The sequence below is a fragment of the Hyperolius riggenbachi genome, chromosome 9 (genome assembly GCF_040937935.1).
Source record: "Hyperolius riggenbachi isolate aHypRig1 chromosome 9, aHypRig1.pri, whole genome shotgun sequence".
NCBI classification, from domain to species: domain Eukaryota; kingdom Metazoa; phylum Chordata; class Amphibia; order Anura; family Hyperoliidae; genus Hyperolius; species Hyperolius riggenbachi.
The window spans coordinates 8,625,359-8,644,836 of record NC_090654.1 but is presented as its reverse complement, the minus strand read 5'-3'; the positions used below and the strand labels follow the sequence as shown (position 1 = coordinate 8,644,836).

General features: G+C 46.2%; 1 protein-coding gene across 1 annotated transcript in view; it reads right to left on the bottom strand.

Annotated features, from left to right (window-relative positions):
- The window catches only part of NEK4 (NIMA related kinase 4), a 61,950-nt gene that overhangs the window by 16,521 nt on the left and 25,951 nt on the right, over positions 1–19,478 (bottom strand). The window contains exons 6-15 of the mRNA XM_068251872.1: positions 18,755–18,872; positions 14,621–14,977; positions 12,000–12,056; positions 9,339–9,428; positions 8,865–8,888; positions 8,182–8,325; positions 4,296–4,365; positions 3,931–4,004; positions 3,375–3,466; positions 558–760 (exon numbers count right to left, since the gene is read on the bottom strand). Coding sequence (XP_068107973.1) covers positions 558–760; positions 3,375–3,466; positions 3,931–4,004; positions 4,296–4,365; positions 8,182–8,325; positions 8,865–8,888; positions 9,339–9,428; positions 12,000–12,056; positions 14,621–14,977; positions 18,755–18,872 — 1,229 coding nt within the window. The remainder of the gene's footprint in view (positions 1–557; positions 761–3,374; positions 3,467–3,930; positions 4,005–4,295; positions 4,366–8,181; positions 8,326–8,864; positions 8,889–9,338; positions 9,429–11,999; positions 12,057–14,620; positions 14,978–18,754; positions 18,873–19,478) is intronic.

Genomic DNA, 19,478 nt, shown 5'->3' with positions numbered 1-19,478 from the left:
CCTAAATAAGTCATCTTATATTGTATAGGAGCGATTTAGGGGCCGGGGAGAGCACTTTGTATCTGCAGCGTCAGCGGAGGGCTTCAAGAAAGTGAAATAAGAATTACCGTCAGCATTATTCTGGTGCTGGTTTTGTATTACAGCTGCTATTTCTCTAATTGCACATTACTGACTTTGATATCAACCCACAAAAAGAAGCAATAAAAAGGTGAAATATTGTATTGTATGAGAGGAAGTCAGAGTAAAAATATTGACCAGGGCTGTGGAGTCGGTACAAAAATCATCCGACTCCTCAGTTTATGAAACCACCGACTCAGACTCCGACTCCAGGTACCCAAAATGGCTCCGACTCCGCAGCCCTGATATTGACCCCTCTGTACCACCTTCATTTTATGATCTCGAGTGCTGCCATTTCTCAGTGCATGTATGAAAGTATATTTTAGCCTTCTCAGAACTGGAGGAACTTGGCTAGCTTGAGAGCACAGATGAGTTTCTGAGAACCATTGGAGTAACTGGAGCTATAGTATCTGAGATAAGAGATGCCCCATGTTCCCCACCTGAAGGCAAGTCCGGGAAGGCCAAGTCTTCTTGGTCTTCATCCAGTCGTCCGTGTAACATTAGTGTGTCTCTATACTTCCCCCGCAGCCGGAATTCCCCACAAGCAGCAGCTGATGGCACCGGACCTCTGTCTTTCTCCATGTGTAACGTCTGTGTCATCAGATCCACCAGGTCATTCATGTCCCCAGAGTCGGAGCCCTTCCTTAAACAGGAAAAGGAGGCAAAAGGAACAGTTCAGTACGTGGATAGGATCTCAAAACCACAATAGCCTCCCTCCATTCCATTGTGAGCTCTATAACTCCGATTATAAGGTTGTTAGAAAGCATTGGCCAAAACATGGCTGTGCCGGACACCTCAGATGTCCTCTTCTTCCAAAATACCAGAGCTATATGCAGCAGTCCATATGCAAAAGCCTCTGAGCATGCAAGAGGGCGAAACTGGTCGGGATGGAGATGAACAGCTCAGTACAGTACTCTGGATATTATCTTTGGGTGAGTTTTAAGTGTGGGGCACCGTGTAACAAACGGGACTCTGTATGTAAGTTTTTAATTCCATTTACTTTTTTATCAGTGTTGCGCTATACAAGTTTATTTAATAAACGGTCGACAATTATAGTGTTTTTTACTCATTACATGGACTACTGCATATGGACTGGTACTAAGGAAAAAGAGGACATTTGAGGCTAATTTCACATTTTAGAGGTGAGATCGTCCTGCAGCAGGGCAGCCCGGGGCAGGACAATCGCCCCTCACCACTGCCCCATTCACATTACCCTTCAGCTTAGCGCGCCAACAGAGCAATATGAGTCGTCTGACCCCACCCCCACTCAGCGATGTCCTCTCTGCTAGATAGGTAACAACGTCACTGGATTACCCGTTGCTCTCCGCATGTGCCCTGCTACAGCGATCGGCCGTCTACACTTACTGTGCCGCTATAGACTTTCATTGCTCCATAATCCCTGCGATAGGCATTCAGCAACGCACTGCAGAGTTTGCAGCGATTTTGCTACTTCTGTCGCACCCAATCGCATCACAATAGTGTGTAAGTCTCCATAGACTTACATTGCCCTCGCAATGAGCTGCGGCAGGGAGAGCACCACAATATCAGCCATACAGCGCCCCCTGATGATCTAGTGGGGAAAAGGAAAAGATTTCTCATGGGAAAAGGTGTATCAGCTACTGTTTGTGATGGAGTTCAATCCACTTTTATAGTTCCTCTTTAAACTGGGTAAAATGATGCTTTGCTGCGGTACACTGTACTGCATTCCGAGTTCTGAATACACATTGCACCCCCATTCATCTGTAACCCGCTCCTTCTGCCCCTGTAGTGTGGTCTCTGGGGACTGGGAATCCCTGGCAGCCATTGTTTTGAAGTTACTATGGGCTGAAAATTCTTGCTTGAGAAGCCGATTTTCGCGTTCCCAGCCGCTGCAATTCATATGCAGAAGCTTTCTATGGCCATTAAGCGCCGGGAGTTCGTTGTGAACGGCGGTGGCGAGAGCACTTCTAAGAGGACATTGGCGCAGGCATTTCTAAAACGATACTGGTGTGGGATTATCCAAAGGTAAGTATTTATGGTTAACTGAGATCAATAAAGTTATTTTTGCATAGTGTTTTTATTTCACTTAGTTCTTTGTGGAAATGGGAACATCAGCACCCCTATACTCATTTCTCCTGGGGAGCGAGGCGGGCAATTGGGGAGGGGGGGGTCCCCTTCTTAAAGGGGACTCCCAGTTGCCACCATTCCCCCGGATATTGACGCCCCCCCACTTCCTCCTGGACAACGAAGCGGGTGGGGGGGGGGGGGGGGGGAGTGTCCCTTGTCCATGGTTTGGACAAGGGCTCAGGGGAGGCTTGGCCTGCATGGGGAACAAAGGGTTACATGGGCTTGGATTCATTTTTTTAATATATACACATACATATATACACACACAACACTTTGTAGCCAGCACTGAGTCTCATCATCAGTTCCCGCCTAGTTCCTCCCTGCTCTATGTGTGTAATAAGGCATTTGCCCCTCCCACACCCTCCCCGGTTATAATCAAAGTTAGATAGAAGATCAGTGGGAAATGGTTTACATCACAGGCAGGGCAGAGTGATGAGAGGTACACATGGCTTTTATAAAGTTGCAGTTAATCTCTCTCAGCAGTGCGAGGTGGGTGGAGTCAGCTGATCCACTTTGTGGCTATAAGGAGCTACTGGATACAGCCAGCCAGGTACTCTCACTGTACTCTCACTATATTTATAACAAAAGATGAGCAAAATGCTGTGCATGGTTTATTAATGCAAATTTACTATCATAAGCTTTAAAGGGATACTGTAGGGGGGTCGGGGGAAAATGAGCTGAACTTACCCGGGGCTTCTAATGGTCCCCCGCAGACATCCTGTGTTGGCGCAGCCACTCACCGATGCTCCGGCCCCGCCTCCAGTTCACTTCTGGAATTTCTGACTTTAAAGTCTGAAAACCACTGCACCTGCACGCCCGTGTCCTCGCTCCCGCTGATGTCACCAGGAGTGTACTGCGCAGACACAGACCATACTGGGCCTGCGCTGTGCGCTCTTGATGACATCAGCGGGATCGAGGATACGGCAACGCAGGCGCAGTGGTTTTCAGACTTTAAAGTCTGAAATTCCAGAAGTGAATTGGAGGCGGGGGGCGGAGCACCGGTGAGTGGCTGCGCAGACACAGGATGTCTGCGGGGGACCGTTAGAAGCCCCGGGTAAGTTCAACTCATTTTCCCCTGACCCCCCTACAGTATCCCTTTAAGGGAGGCTAAGCTAAGGCTCTAATGCTATGAAATGAAAATAAATACAAACCGTTCTTTAATTTCTCCTTCAGACCTGTCTGTGGAACTCGTGGAAGAGCTGAGATCCTCTTCAGATATGTGATGTACCGGGTCTGGTTTTCTCTTCATAAATATCAAAACAAACATTTCAACAATTATACTTGTTGGCAAAAATTCACATATGTTTAATGAACACTTAAAGCACACCTGAAGTGAGAGGAATATGGAGGCTGCCATATTTATTTCCTGTTAAACAATACCAGTTGCCTGGCTGTCCTGCTGATCTCTGACTCTAATACCTTTAGCCACAGCCCCTGAACAAGCATGCAGCAGATCAGGTGCTCTGGATGAAGTGTGACTGGATTAGCTGCATGCTTGTTTCAGGTATGTGATTCAGACACTACTGCAGCCAAAGAGATGAGCAGGGCTGCCAGGCAACTGGTATTGTTTAACAGGAAATAAATATGGCAGCTTCCATATTCCTTTAACTTCGTGTCTCCTTCAAATGCATGGATCCTCAGCAGCGCAGTGGGATAATTTCCCAGCACAGGGGCAGCTCATACGTGTCAAGGTGGAGTCCTTCTCACCTCGTGTGTGAGGGGCGGCTGGGCGACACGACTGACTTCCTCCGCAGGGACGCTGCTCCTTCTGACTGCCGGGCCTGAGAAAGAAGACAGATTACTGACCCGGCCTGTGAACCTTGTTGCATTGTGGGAAATAGCTGTTTACATCCGTTTCCAACTGCCAAAAAAGCATGCAGCAGCTACATCATCTTCCAACAGTAAAAATGTCACCGTGTGATAAATTTCAGAATGTAAATCAGAGATTTAAAGCATTTTACAATGGGCAAACACTGACTAAATCGTTTATACATAATTATTGTAAAAATGAAGCACTTTTTTATTACATTATTTTCACTGGAGTTCCTCTTTAAATAGATGAAGGAACTCACCTGACAAGGATCCTTCTTCCTGGGACAGCTTTAATCGTCGTCTCTCTCTTGCAGACAATGGGCGATGATCCTGCACACATAAACAATAAACAGGTGAAGAAATCCTAAGGGCCTGTTTCCACGACACGCAGATTGGATGCAGAAAAACTGACTCCAATGAATGTCTATGGGAAAATCTGCATCAGAAAAATCGCGTTTAGTGGAAACAGGCCCATAGGCTTTCATTGGAGTCAGTTTTTCTGCATCCAATCTGCATCCAATCTTTTGTGTAGTGGGAACTGCACAGCACGAAAATATTCATGTGTGCCGACAGATGTCACAAGATTAAAGAGAACCTGTTTAAAAAGCACACAAGTACCTCCGATGAGACTTTCCACCTTTAGTCCGTTTTCCTTTTTCTGGTGCTTCAGCTTTTGAATTCAGGTTTGAAACATACATGAAGCATAACTGTACTTCTAAACATAAGTAATGTTATTTTGCCCAGTAGAGTTCCCCTTAATAGTTCAGGCCACTGCTCACGCTGTTCCCATTAGATCCTGAACAGAGGGGTGTGGCCTAGCATCACGTGACAAGAGGCAATCACTGATGTCACGTCCTTTCTAAGGAAACTCAGCTGCTCGTCTCATTCATCTCTCCTCTCGCTCTTCCTCTGCTGCGCCTCTCTGCCAAGCTCTTCACTGGCTGCCAGTTACCCAGAGGATCCAGTTCACACACAAAGCTCTCCACAATCTCTCTCCCCTGTATATCTCCTCACTAGTTTCCAGATATCAACCAACCGCAATCTCAGATCTACACACAATCTTCTTCTGTCCCCTAAGATCACCTCGTCGCATTCAGGTATACAAGATTTCTCACGTGCTTCACCCCACTTCTGGAATCCCCTCAGACAACACATTATTCACTCTCCAACCTTTGAAATCTTTAAACGCTTCCTCAAACCTCACTTTTTGCAAAAAGCATCTGCACTAACTTATGCCAACCTCTGGCCCAGTTGTGTTCCTAACTAGAACCTAAAAACTCACTACCTCTAGGTATACATATTGTATACTACCCCACCTCTTGTTTCCCCCTATTCCTTTAGCTCACAAGGGCACGGCTCCCGCACACTTTTCTGTCTTGGCATTTTCTATACATTTTGATCATCATGCTACATTTATCACTGTAATTGCTACCGGTATGTCTACCAGTCCTGCATTATGTGCCAGGCTCTATATTCTGTGTATACCATTGTCTGTATTATTATACACCCCATGTTTGTTTCTTACTTTGTACAGCACCCCAGAATATGCTGGCGCTTTACAAATCAATCAAAATGCAATTATTACAGTTGACATTTTTTTGAAATGGAATTTATAGTTTCATTAACCATTTCAGCCTTCAGTCGTTTTCACCTTATGCTTCCGAGCAATTTTCACCTCCCATTCATTCGCCAATAACTTGATCACTAATTATCACAATTAATTGATCTATATCTTGCTTTTTCCGCCACTAATTAGGCTTTCTTTGGGTGGTACTTTTTGCTAAGAATTATTTTTTTCTAAATGCATTTTAACAGGAATATTAAGAAAAAAAATAGGAAAAAAAAAACATTATTTCCCAGTTTTCGGCCATTATAGCTTTAAAATAATACATGCTACCATAATTAAAACCTATGTATTTTATTTGCCCATTTGTCCCGGTTATTACACTGTTTAAATTATATCCCTATCACAATGTATGGCGCCGATATTTTATTTGGAAATAAAGGTGCATTTTTTCAGTTTTGCATCCATCACTATTTACAAGCTTATAATTTAAAAAATATTAGAAATACACCCTCTTCACATGCAAATGAAAAAAGTTCAGACCCTTAGGTAACGATTTATGTTTTTTTTTTTCTTTTTTAAATTATAATTTTTTTTTCATTAAAAATGTTATTTGGGTAATTTTTGGTGTTGGAGGTAAACAGTTAATTTTAAATGTAATAATATATGTTCATTTAATAAAAAAAAAAATGTATGTTGATGTAGTTTTACTATTTGGCCACAAGATGGCCACAGTCAAAAAATGTTTTTTCTTTTTTTAGTCTTAGAAGCGAAGGATGATTTTTTTCTCAGAAAGACGGCGGCCTCTGCTAAGAAGCCGTCAGTCTTTCTGCCGGGGACTTAGATCAATGAATGGCAACTATGTTCTCATTCAATGAACTCCGGGCTAACGGGGGAGGCTCGAAAGTGCGCAGCAGTGCTACAGCAGCCGCCTGGACGTGACAATCACGTCCAGGCGGTTAAAATGCTTAAAGGACAACTGACCTGAGAGGCATATGGTGGCTGCCATATTTATTTCCTGCTAAACAATACCAGTTGCCTGGCTGTCCTGCTGATCTCTTTGGCTGCAATAGTGGCTGAATACCACACCTGAAACAAGCATGCAGCAATCCAGTCATACTTCAGTCAGAGCACCTGATCTGCATGCTTGTCCAGGGGCTATGGCTAAATGAATTAGAGGCAGGGGATCAGCAGGACAGGCAATCTGAATTAATTAACAGGAGGAAATGACAGCGCTTCCAAATGCAGGCTGCACCCGAATTGACCAGCTGCATAGATGTGCAGAGTTCACACACGGGCAGATTACACAACCTGCATTCAAAACAGATGCAGCAAATGGAGGATGTTAGCTTCCAAAAACAGTTTGAGCGTAGATTGTTCAGTACTAGACTCTTCCACCACTGTTTAAAAGGAAATAAAGATGGCAGCCTCCATATCCCTCTCACTTCAGGTGTGATTTAACCACTTTACCCCCCGCGGTATGGATTTCTCCGTCCCTTTTTCCACCCTTATAAAACCAAGGGACGGAGGAATCCATACCTCCCGCGCTACCACCGCTGTCCGTGCGCTCCCGCCGCTCGTGCACACCGCCGTCAATGAACGGGAAAATCCATTCCCGTTCGTTGATCTAAGCCCCCGCAATGATCTGCAGCTTCTATGAGAAACAGCGCGATCATTGTGATTTTCCCAGCCTCATAGTGCTTCCTGTAAGCGTCCTTCCGGACGCTTACAGGTCGCATGAACACAAACTCACTGTGGCCATCTTGTGGCCAAATAGTAAAATTACACCCTAAAGCATTTTACATATACAAATACATTGGTTTTACACAATAAATTAACTCATTACCTCCCACACTCCCCAATTATTATTTTTTTGTAATAAAAAAAAAATACATTAAATAAAAAAAACATAAATAGTTACCTTAGGGACTGAACTTTTTAAATATTTATGTCAGGAGGATACAACACTGTTACTTTATAAACTACGAACTTGTAATTAGGGTTGGACGCAAAACTGAAAAAAATGCACCTTTATTTCCAAATAAAAGATTTGTGCCAAGCATTGTGATAGGGACATAATTTAAACGGTTTTATAACCGGGACAAATGGGCAAATACATTTCATGGGTTTTAATTACAGTAGCATGCATTATTTAAAAACTATAATGGCAGAAAACTGAAAAATAATATTTTTTTCCCACATTTTTTCCTCTTTTCCCATTAAAACACATTTAGAATAAAATAATTCTTGGCATAATGTCCCACCTAAAGAAAGAATAATTGGTGGCGGAAAAAACAAGATATACCGCAGTTCATTTCATTGCAATAAGTAATTATAAAGTTACAGACGAATGAATGGAAGGAGCGCTGAAAGGTGAAAATTGCTCTGGTGTTCAAGGGGTAAAACCCCTCAGTGGTGAAGTGGTTAAGGCAAGCTTGGAATGACCCACACATTTTTAGAGCACAAATCTTGATGTAAGCTGAAAAGACTCTGAACACACTCCAGCAATGCACAGGAAAAGCTCTGACATTGGAATGATGCTCATCAAATACCCTCCAAGTGCTGCAGGGGGCGCTGCATACCTGAGACGATACACTGCTGGAATCTGCACTGTCCACAGACTCTGTCACAGAGCGCCTCCTCTCAGGGCTTCTTAGGGACTTCTTGGCAGGTTGATGTTGTATGGCAGGAGGTGAAGGCAGGGGTCGGGCACACACCACGCTGACCTAGGACACATCATTTTTAACAAGGTAAAATGACTGCAGGAACCAACTGGTAATTTAGAGTGGGGTGTAATTTCCTATCTGACTCTGTTACCTTGTCAGAGGTGATGTCATTTCCTGTCTGCTTCTGTTACCTTGTCAGAGTCTGATGCCATCTCCTGTCTGCTTCTGTTATCTTGTCGGAGTCTGATGTCATTTCCTCTTTGATTCTGCTACCTTGTCAGAGTCTGATGTAATTTACTCTCTGATTCTGTTACCTTGTCAGAGTTTGATGTCATTTCCTCTCTTATTCTGTTATCTTGTCAGAGTCTGATGTCACTTCCTCTCCGATTCTGTTACCTTGTCAGAGGTGATGTCATTTTCTCTCTGCTTCTGTTATCTTGTCAGAGTCTGATGTCACTTCCTCTCCGATTCTGTTACCTTGTCAGAGGTGATGTAATTTCCTCTCTGTTTCTGTTACCTTGTCAGAGTGTGATGTCACTTCCACTCTGAGTCTGTAACCCTGTCAGGTTCTGATGTCATTACCTCTCTGATTCTATTACCTTGTCAGAGTGTGATGTCATTTCTTCTCTGCTTCTGTTATCTTGTCAGAGGTGATGTCATTTCCTCTCTGATTCTGTTACCTGATCAGAGTCAGATATGATTTCCTGTCTGCTTCTGTTACCTTGTCAGAGTCTGATGTCATTTTCTCTCCGATTCTGTTACCTTGTCAGAGGTGATGCAATTTCCTCTCTGCTTCTGTTATCTAGTCAGAGTAAGATGTCACTTCCTCTCTGAGTCTGTTACCTTGTCAGGTTCTGATGTAATTTCCTCTCTGCTTCTGTTACCTTGTCAGAGTGTGATATTACTTCCTCGGTGAGTCTGTTACCTGATCAGAGTCAGATGTAATTTCCTGTCTGCTTCTGTTATCTTGTCAGAGTCTGATGTCACTTCCTCTCTGAGTCTGTAACCTTGTCAGGTTCTGATGTCATTACCTCTCTGATTCTGTTACCTTGTCAAGAGTGTGATGGCATTTCCTCTCTGATTCTGTGTCTCCTCTGCCTGGATGAAGACAGCTCCGATTCACAACTATGTGAATGATTCTTAGGTAGTTCCACTTGTCCATCCTTAAAAAATAACACAAGTGCAGTTAGCCCGGCTTCTGTGACCAGAGAGACACGTCTGATATGAGAATCACCTTAAAACCCCAATTCAGTCCACTTTTTTTTTTAAAGACAATGCATTTTCAAGTTTATAAATTAACATGCTTTGTAGAATAAAACCTCTGCTCAGCTCAGCCCCTCCCCAGTGACTGACAGATGTCTGCTCACTTCCTGCAAGCAATTGGTCTGCAAACTGAAGACACACCTTCCTCCTGTCTCATAGCCTATCATGAAGTGAGAGAAACTGGGGGGGGGGGGGGGGGGGGGCGCCCGGGGGTTGAGGGGGAATCCTCAGGGTCTGAATGAGGCTTCCCCCTCCCCTGTAGCTGCAGGCAGTCCAGCTCTGGCTCCCCCCCAAGTTTCCTGGAATCCTCCCTCGACAAGCCTGACAAGCACTGGTTTATTTAACTTGCCAGAATCAGTGCAGGCGCGGTTTTGGCACTTCCTTCAGGTAAGGCAGAAATAGCCGAAACCGGTCGTATCTGCTCTACTGCTCAGGGACAAAAGGACTCGCACCTGTGCAGTAGAGCAGATCGAGCGGGTTCAGCTATTTCCGCATTACCCCACAGGGAGATCCGCTAGTACGCCTGCACCGGATCCCGGGAGGTAAATATTTACATCGCTGCACTTCGGGGGGCTGCAGCTGGACAACAGAGGGACAGAGAAGAGCGGGGGAAGCCTGCTTAGGATCCAGAGGCTTCCCCCTCACGAGGTAAGTACCCCCCAGGGGATTGTTTCTTAATTACAGATTTTCTTTAAGGCATGTTTCAGAACTTGTCCAGAACTATACAGCTCTGAAACCTGCCTGAAGAAGAATCCTAAACTTTGGAAAGCTTGCAAAGAAATCTTGTACAGTTAAGCTGGCCACTAACGGTCCAATTTCTAGCGAAAAATCGCTTGAGCGATCAGAAATTCTGATCGGAAGTGAAATATTGTAATACATCGTTCACTACACCATCAACGAACCAATCTTTGCTTCCTATCTATCACAACCAACAAGAAAATCCAAATTTTGTTTTGACCAAAGTCCAATCGGACAACTATTTGTATGATCATTCGTAATCGATTGTGCCCATCAATGGAGATTATTTACAACCAATCCGAACAGAATTTCTGATCGCTCGAACGATTATTCGCTAGAAATTGGACCGTTAGTCATTAAAGGTAAACAACTTAAGTTGTTATGTCTTCGGATTCCTTCTTATTTTTCAAAAGATGCCTTTTTTTAAACAAATCTATAAAATACATATAATAATCTGTTACACAGCCAATATGGGACTTACAGGTTCTTTGGACGGACAGTTTATTAATTGTAGAACGAGGGGTCTGGTGTATGCACTTATTTGTCCTTGTCAGCGTATGTATGTGGGTGAAACCACTAATATGCTCAAGGATCGTTATCAGGCCCACTGCAGGTCCGTCCATAGTGGTGAGGGCTGCCCTAGAGTAATTGAGCATATGCGGGTGGCCCACAATAGCGATGTGACTAAGCTTAGGTTCCTAGGACTTGAATGGGTCAGGCATGATAGAAGGGGTGGAGATTGGCATCGTAGGCTTTTGCAGAGGGAGAGTTTTTGGATCACATTTTTTGAAACTACTGGACCATTGGGTCTAAATGAAAAGAATAATTTAACAGTATTCATCTGACTTGGGTGTTTGTATTTTTAATGATTTTTTAACTGTACCTTTTTGTTTTTTGTTTAATTTCACTTTTTGTAGTGTGCCTATATGGGTATTACGGCTAATCTGGGTCATCTACAAAGGTAGCATGAATTATGTGAAAGTGTCGAGTTATTCTTTTCACGGCTTCAAACATATGTGTTACTTACTGCCGACTATCCATGGAATTTTGCTAATTGAATGAATTACCTCTGAGCAGCTGCAACAATATACTCATTGCTCTCATCTAATTTCGGTGGTGGTTGTAACAATTAATTTTAACCACTAGGTGACAGTGGTGAGAGATTGTGATCTATGGGTCAGTTATCGTTTCACTTTCTGGATTTTTGCTGCCCCTGTGTGGTCAGCTGCATCAATGCATGCGGAGTGCCTGGTTGATGCGGCCGCATCCACCTAGATACCATGTGGCGTACAATGCGGCGTTTAGTCCGCGTCCTCCTGACGATAATGTGGCGTTCAAATGCGGCTTTTTGGCCGCGTCCGCCCGCTATACACTTTTGGCCCCCGCCGGACATGACGCACATGTGACTTCCGGTTTGCGCTCCGATGGGCGGTAGTGTTCGGATGGCGTGCGTTCCACAGACGAACGGCGCGCCTCTGAGCCATGGATCCCAGCTGCTCTCTCAGGTATTGTTTAGGCACTATATTTAAGGGGGGATTTTGCAAGGGGTGTTTGTCCTGATGATGCGCCACAGCAGATAGCGGCGCGAAACGGCTGTCGACCTCCCCACCAGCCAGTACCTCTCTCTGGTCTTTTGGGACTGTGTAATGTATGCCTTTTAATTTTTTCAAATAAAGCTAAAGTTTTATACAGGGATGTGCAAGGCCTTTTTCTTTTACATTTATTGGACTTACAGGTTCCGTGACGGGGACAAACGGTTCCAATAACTTCTCTGTAGATTCCAGAACATCCTGCGTGGAGAAAGAAGATTTCCATCAAAACGTGGCCAGAGAATTCACGTGTAAATACAGTCACAGTACAGAGGGAGGACAATGTTTATTTACAGGAGAATCTGGAGAATCTGGAGTAAGACAAGTCTCTCACTACTTCCACTGTCATTTTGAGGCACATATACAAAAAAAAGTGCAGGCAAATTTGAGCACAAGGTGAAGCTGAAAGGCAGCTCACCCTGATCTAGCTATACTGCTGCCCTCATTCAAAACTATTCCCCTGGTGACTACCTAACTATCCATTTGGGTGTATAATTCAGGCAGCGTTGAATAACACAGTTTTTATCATAGTTTGGGGTCTGGCTATTGCCGGCACCCAAATTATACAGAGAGCACAACTACAGCCCTAATTCACATTTCCGCCTATAGCGGCACCCAAACCCGCCACTGTGCTGCGCCCAAATTAGCTGTGACGATTTTTCTGAACAAGTTGTGATGTGACAGGTTGTAATGTGGCAACACAGACAGTTTAATGTTAGACACAACAAATCAGAGCCACACCCACTTGTAAAAAAACAACAACACAGATCCACTTGCTGCAAAATACAAGACGGAACGCAGAGTCCCAACTTGACACATTTTCCCGGACCGGAAAATGTGTCCAATGAAAGCCTATGAGAACACACACTGTCTGTTCTCACGTATCCGCATCGCCCATTTCGATCGCCGTGGTCACGTAATAATCGCGTGTACCCCCTACACAGCCCAGTGGCCGGTATTAGAATGGAGATCTCCACTGGGCTGCAAAAGACCAATGGGAATCCTCATTGGTTCATGTTGAGCCAATGAAAATTCTCCCTGTTGGTAGAGAGAATAGGCCTGTTGCAGCCTCTGGAGAGCATGGTGCTCTGCAGGCCTCCGGGCTGAATAGATGGGCTGAGCGGCGATGCGTGCGGGCTGACAGGATCGACGCAGGAACAGACAGACGGACGAGCGGAACATACAGACAGACGGACGAGCGGAACATACAGACGGACGGACGAGCGGAACATACAGACGGACGGACGAGCGGAACATACAGACGGACGGACGAGCGGAACATACAGACGGACGGACGAGCGGAACATACAGACGGATGAGCGGAACAGACAGGCGGACGAGCGGAACATACAGACGGACGGACGAGCGGAACATACAGACGGACGGACGAGCGGAACAGACAGACAGACGGACGAGCGGAACAGACAGACGGAGGAGCGGAACAGACAGACGGACGAGCGGAACAGACCGACGGACGAGCGGAACAGACCGACGGACGAGCGGAACAGACCGACGGACGAGCGGAACAGACCGACGGACGAGCGGAACAGACCGACGGACGAGCGGAACAGACAGACGGACGAGCGGAACAGACAGACGGACGAGCGGAACAGACAGACAGAGGAGCGGAACAGACAGACGGACGAGCGGAACAGACAGACGGACGAGCGGAACAGACAGGTAAAATTGTTGCATGTGGATGGAAAACTGATGGAAGGCATGTGCGTTGTGGACGCATTTACCATTTCCGTTCTGCATCTGCTCAAGTGTGAACCAGCCCTTACCCAGTGACTGGAAGTAAACCCGACACTCTGCTCTGATAATTTCTGTTTTACATGTAGCTAAAGGCAATTAGGGCTCTTCCACATGGGCAGCTGAGGGTGGGGAATCCACTGCCCAGGTACTTGGTACCCCCCATGGAATCACATCTCTGCATAGCCGCAGCCGTGCTCAGGAGTGGCACATCGCAGTTCTCTTCCACCAGATATCGCCACCGCGTATCTAGCGCTGACACGGGTGATGTAACAAACACTGCCAATTGGCTGCATTTGAATTGCACCCGAATGTTGCTCGTGAGAGGCAGACAGGATGCTGAAGTGCCCGACAAGCCGGCAGCACAGCCGTCCATCTGGCAGAGGCCTTAAAGAGACACTGAAGCAAAAAAAAAATTATGATATAATGATTTGTATGTGTAATAAAGCTAAGAAATACAACATTAGCAGCAGAGATATGAGTCTAATATTTCCAGTACAGGAAGAAACTCCAGTTGTTATCGTTGCAAAAGAGCCATTGAGCTCCACCACTTTCAAAGTCGCAGAGAGCTCTGTCTTCTGAAGCTCGTTATCTCAACTGTCAGACACTGTATTCTCTTTTTCTCTCCAGAGCACAGGTCAATAGTTCACTAGCCTGCTCTGTAAAATCATTTAGAATGCTGAGTAGTGTGTAAACTGCAAATATTAGAGAATGATGCAATGTTATAAAAAACACTATATAACTGAAAATAAAAATATGAGAATATTTTCTTTGCTACTAACGTTATAGAAATGATCCGTACTACACAACCAATTCATTATATCATCATTTTGCTTCAGTGTCTCTTTACTGAATGTGAAAGTAGGATTTGCATTATACACAGCTGGGCTGAGAGGACTGAGATGTTCTCATCACTTCCTGTAGATCCGGCTGGCATGTGAGGGACTCAGACATACACACAGGGTAAAGCACAGGGAAGACGCTTCCTATATAAAGGATACGCAGTATGTCACCTGACTCCTCTGCTCCTCCCCTCCGGCGATGGGCTGCAGGAGTTTCAGGGTGTCCTCCTCCTCCTCTGGGGCGACGGAAGAGCTGTTATTCTCCATCTCAGAGACAGAAGTTGCCCGTGGCTTCCGTGCGTCTTGCCCCCGGGGGCCGTTCTGTGTCACTCTCCCTCCGGCGTCCCGTGACATGCTGTCAGGCTCGGGTATCATATGTTCCTCGCACGGGACTCTTTTGTCTTCGGGAAACATATCGATGTCCACCTTGCTGAGGGTTGCTATGGAGACGGCCATGCTGCTCACCTGTTCAGGGACCGGCGGGGAAACGCTGGCTGCCTTCAGCTTCACCTGACTCCTCACTTTATGCTGCATTTATAGGGAAGAGAAGCAGACTCTGATAATCTACACTGACCTCATCACAGGAGCCATTTACAGGGGAAAGCTGCAGCATTCAGGGGCAGAGACAACTGCTTTTACATTTACTTAATGGACCTGAACTCTTGCACAGGACAGAAGGAAAACAGAGAGAAATGCACCATGTATGTATTTAGAGAGTTTAGCTTATTTAATTCCCCCTCATATGTGACTAATCACAAGTGTAATTTGATCTCTCAGCTGTATAAGCTGGCTACCTTGGCAGAGCAGCTATTTTGTAAACACAGGATGTTAACCCTATGTCTGCTTCCATGAAAGCAGGAAGTAGACACACTGCAGATGTATTGCAGGATATGTATCAGCTGTAACAAAGAAATGTTTTTGTTTAATGGTTGTTATGCTGTTGCTTCTCTTTTAGAGCAGAGAGGAAGTTCTGAGTTCAGGTTACGATTTCATGGGGCGGATTGCATTGTGAATGTCTCTTTCACGCAGGATGGGAATATCAAATGAAATTGGCCAGACTGCAAGGAGGCAGAATATTACTGTATATATAACAAGTTCTGAGAGATGGAGAGTGGAGGAGAGAGGGACAAGAAAGTAGAAGAGTGATCTACATGTGGAGGGAGAGAGAGGGAAAGAAGAAGGGAGGAGGGAAAGAATGAGGCCGGGAGAAGAAAGAGAGAAGGAAAGATGTGAGGATGAAGAGAACATGGCGGGAGAGATTGCAGAAATAAAAACGAGAGATGGAGAGGAGAGAGAGAAACAAAGAGAACAAGAGAGGGAGATGGGGAGGAAAAAAAAGAAATCGGGGGAGAGAGAGAGAGAGAATCTGGGGTTGATTCACAAGACTTATTTCAGGAATTATTTTGCCTTTTTTATTAACTCCTTATCTGTCTTAAAGTACTCCTGTAAGGAAATAAAAGTGCCCCTGGGGGGTACTTACCTGGGGAGGGGGAGGCCTCTGGATCCTAATGAGACTTCCCTGTCCTCCTAAGCCCCCAGGATCCAGTACTGGCAGCCCCCGAACAGCGTGCAGCAATATTTACCTATCCGCGCAGCCGCAGTACAAGCTTCCCCCGGGCTCTGGCAGAAATAGCACCTGTGCAGTAGAGAGGACCTGATCAGACTCAGCTATTTCTGCCGGAGCCCGAGGGGAAGCCTGTACTGTGCCTGCGCAGGAGCATGGACAGGTAAATATTACTGTGCTCTGAAGCCCCTTACTGCACCTGCACCGCCCACCGCCAAGCTTCAGGGCTGTCAGCTGAAGAGGCCGGGGGAAGCCTGTACTGTGCCTGCGCAGGAGCATGGACAGGTAAATACTACTGTGCTCTGAAGCCCCTTACTGCACCTGCACCGCCCACCGCCAAGCTTCAGGGCTGTCAGCTGAAGAGGCCGGGGGAAGCCTGTACTGTGCCTGCGCAGGAGCATGGACAGGTAAATACTACTGTGCTCTGAAGCCCCTTACTGCACCTGCACCGCCCACCGCCAAGCTTCAGGGCTGTCAGCTGAAGAGGCCGGGGGAAGCCTGTACTGTGCCTGCGCAGGAGCATGGACAGGTAAATACTACTGCGCTCTGAAGCCCCTTACTGCACCTGCGCCGCCCACCGACAAGCTTCGGGGCTGTCAGCACTGGATCCCCGAGGCTGCAGAGGCCGGGGGAAGCCTGTACTGTGCCTGCGCAGGAGCATGGACAGGTAAATACAGCTGCGCTCTGAAGCCCCTTACTGCACCTGCGCCGCCGACAAGCTTCGGGGCTGTCAGCTGAAGAGGCCGGGGAAAGCCTCATTAGGATACAGAGGCTTCCTCCTCCCGAGGTAAGTATCCCCATATGGGCACTTTTTCCCTTACAGTTTCTCTTTATCTCTGCATGGACTTCCGCTATACGGGCAGGCAGTGCATGGTATTTGTGCCGGTAGTAAAGCAGCGCATGTTCTGCCATTAGCAAACCACTGCTCTCCTGGCGTTAGCGCCGGTACAGCCATGGCATGACATGCATGGCAGATTTAGCGATCCTTCCTGCATCAAGCCCCCCCTCCCCCAGCCCCTATTCAATTATCTTACTAGGAAATCAATTTAAATCTCATCTACAAAATAATATACCGTCACACGGCAACAGAACAGGTACTAGAGAGTAGGTAAGAAGTCCCATCAGATTTATTCAGAGCATTGCGTCGCTTGCTGGAGGCTCTGTAGATGTTTTACTGAGAAGATGTGAAAACGTCTCTAGTGAGAAAAGTCAGGAGAATCGGGGTCCTTATCTGTTTATCTCAGGAATTAGCTCTCATAGTAGAGATAAAAAATAAGAGAGAAACTTTGTGAAGTAACCCCAATGAGAGAGAAGGAAGATAAAGGAAATAAATGAGAATAGGACATTACATATTGGGGTAGAGTCACAATCGTTACCGCGCTGTAAGGGTGTATTTGGAAGCGGGCATGATGTGCTGAAACACAGGAACGGCAGAAGGGCATAGACAGCCCTTCTACCGTTCACATCTACTGCGCTGTGCAGCAGTACGATGCACTGGGAAGCGCTTGCATACTGCTGCCTGCATTTTGCCCGGAAGCACAGCGCTGATTTCATCACTGTCAATGGATGGGATCAGCAGTGCAGGGAGCAGCTGCGCAGATGGCGTGCGATGGTATGCGCTGCATGTGGATCGCACGGCCATCTGCGCTAGCTGGACGTGAACGAGGCCTTACAACGCGAGTTAAGCGCTGTTACAATGCACTACTGCAGCAACATAAAACTTTAACTATCCCTAATGCACACCAGGCACGCTAGTGGCAGCATAGCACGTACCTAAGCAATGGCCGATGCTTTCATTAGCCATGCGGTAGTGACATATCGATATTGCAATACTTTACAAGCGTGGCCGCTATGTAGTACCGCTGTACGTAGGATGTCACTACCGCATGGCTAATGAAAGCATCAGCCATTGCTTAGGTACGCGCTATGCTGCCGCTAGTGTGCCCGGCATGCATGAGGGATAATTAAAAAGACTCTGAAGCGAGATAAAATCAATGCTTTTAACTTTTATTAATGTTAAGCACTATAGGTAGTGCTAAAACCCTGCATCCCCGCAGCAAAACGAGGGGTTTATACCTCCCAAATCCCCTGTGCTAACTTCGGGGAGCACTGCCTGCTTGAGGCAGAGCTTATGGCTGCAGCTTTGCCTCTTCGTGCGTCAATCCCCGCTGATCGCCGCCTCTCCCCGCCCCTCTCAATCTTCCTTCACTGAGAGGGGCGGGGAGAGGCGGAGATTCGTGGGCAGATTGACGCGAATGGAGGCAGAGCTGCAGCTCAAAGCTCTGCCTCCCTGGGCAACAAAATCCACGACCAACAAAGTCGTGGATTTTGCAGAGGGGATTTGGGGGGTATAAATCCCTCGCTTTGTCGCGGGGATACGGCGGTTTAGCACTAGCTATAGTGCTTAACATTAATAAAAGTTAAAAGCATTGATTATATTTGGCTTCAGAGTTTTTTAAATTACGTTGCTTCAGTAGTGCATGTAACAACGTTTAACTCACGTTACAGCGCGGTAACAATTATGACTCTACCCCACTGTCCTATCAGCATTCACCACAGTATGGTAACAGGCCAGCCCCCACCGTCTCACCTCCCCAAACTCCACAGCCCTGATGGGATTTTGTGCCCCAGTAGAAGCCATTTTGGATAATTTGGCTATAAATACCGGTACTTGTGATTATAGGTGGTGCTTTATCTCAAGAACATTATATCAGTATACACACACACAATAGGATTATTACCGGTTTATGTTCCCTGGCAGGGTCAGGGGGTTTCCTGGGCTGATCTTCTGTTACTGCAAGCCTGGTAGAGCAGCTTGAAGGGGACTCCACAATCTTCTTCCTCCGTTTCCCCTGTTTCCTATACACACAATAAAGCAGCCAGTTGTCATGCACAAGACCAGAGGATTATAAACTAGAGGAATGATGCACAATGTGTCTTGTCAGTTGTTTTAGGCTCTGTTCCTACTTGTCGCAGTATCACGTGCGGCCAGCGAGAGGGGACATTGTAGTGCCCACTCTGATGGTCCGCCGCTGGAGCCCGGGGAAAAATCTGTGCGCAAACTGTTTCTGGAAGCTAACGTCCTCCATTTGCTGCATGTGTTTCGAATGCAAGTTGTGTGATCTGCTGGTGTTTCGGGCTCTGCACATCTATGCAGCTATTCAGTTCGGGTGTAGCCTGTATATGGAAGCGCTGCCATTTTCCTCCTGCTGTACAACAGACAAAAATTGTCCGTTCTCCGCTCAAGTGAAAACAGAGCCTAACTCTACATTCAAGGACTGATCTGGATCTTTGTTCCTTTGGATCCTGGGCAGATTAGGAACTAGAGGAAGAAGAGATACTTGGATATAGGAGGAGGAATTGCGTTGGGAGGAGTTACAGTGTTGGAAGGTTAGGTCGTGTATTAGAAAACTAGGTTAAATTGGGGTATATTCACTTAAAGGACCCCTAGCACAAAACAACCCC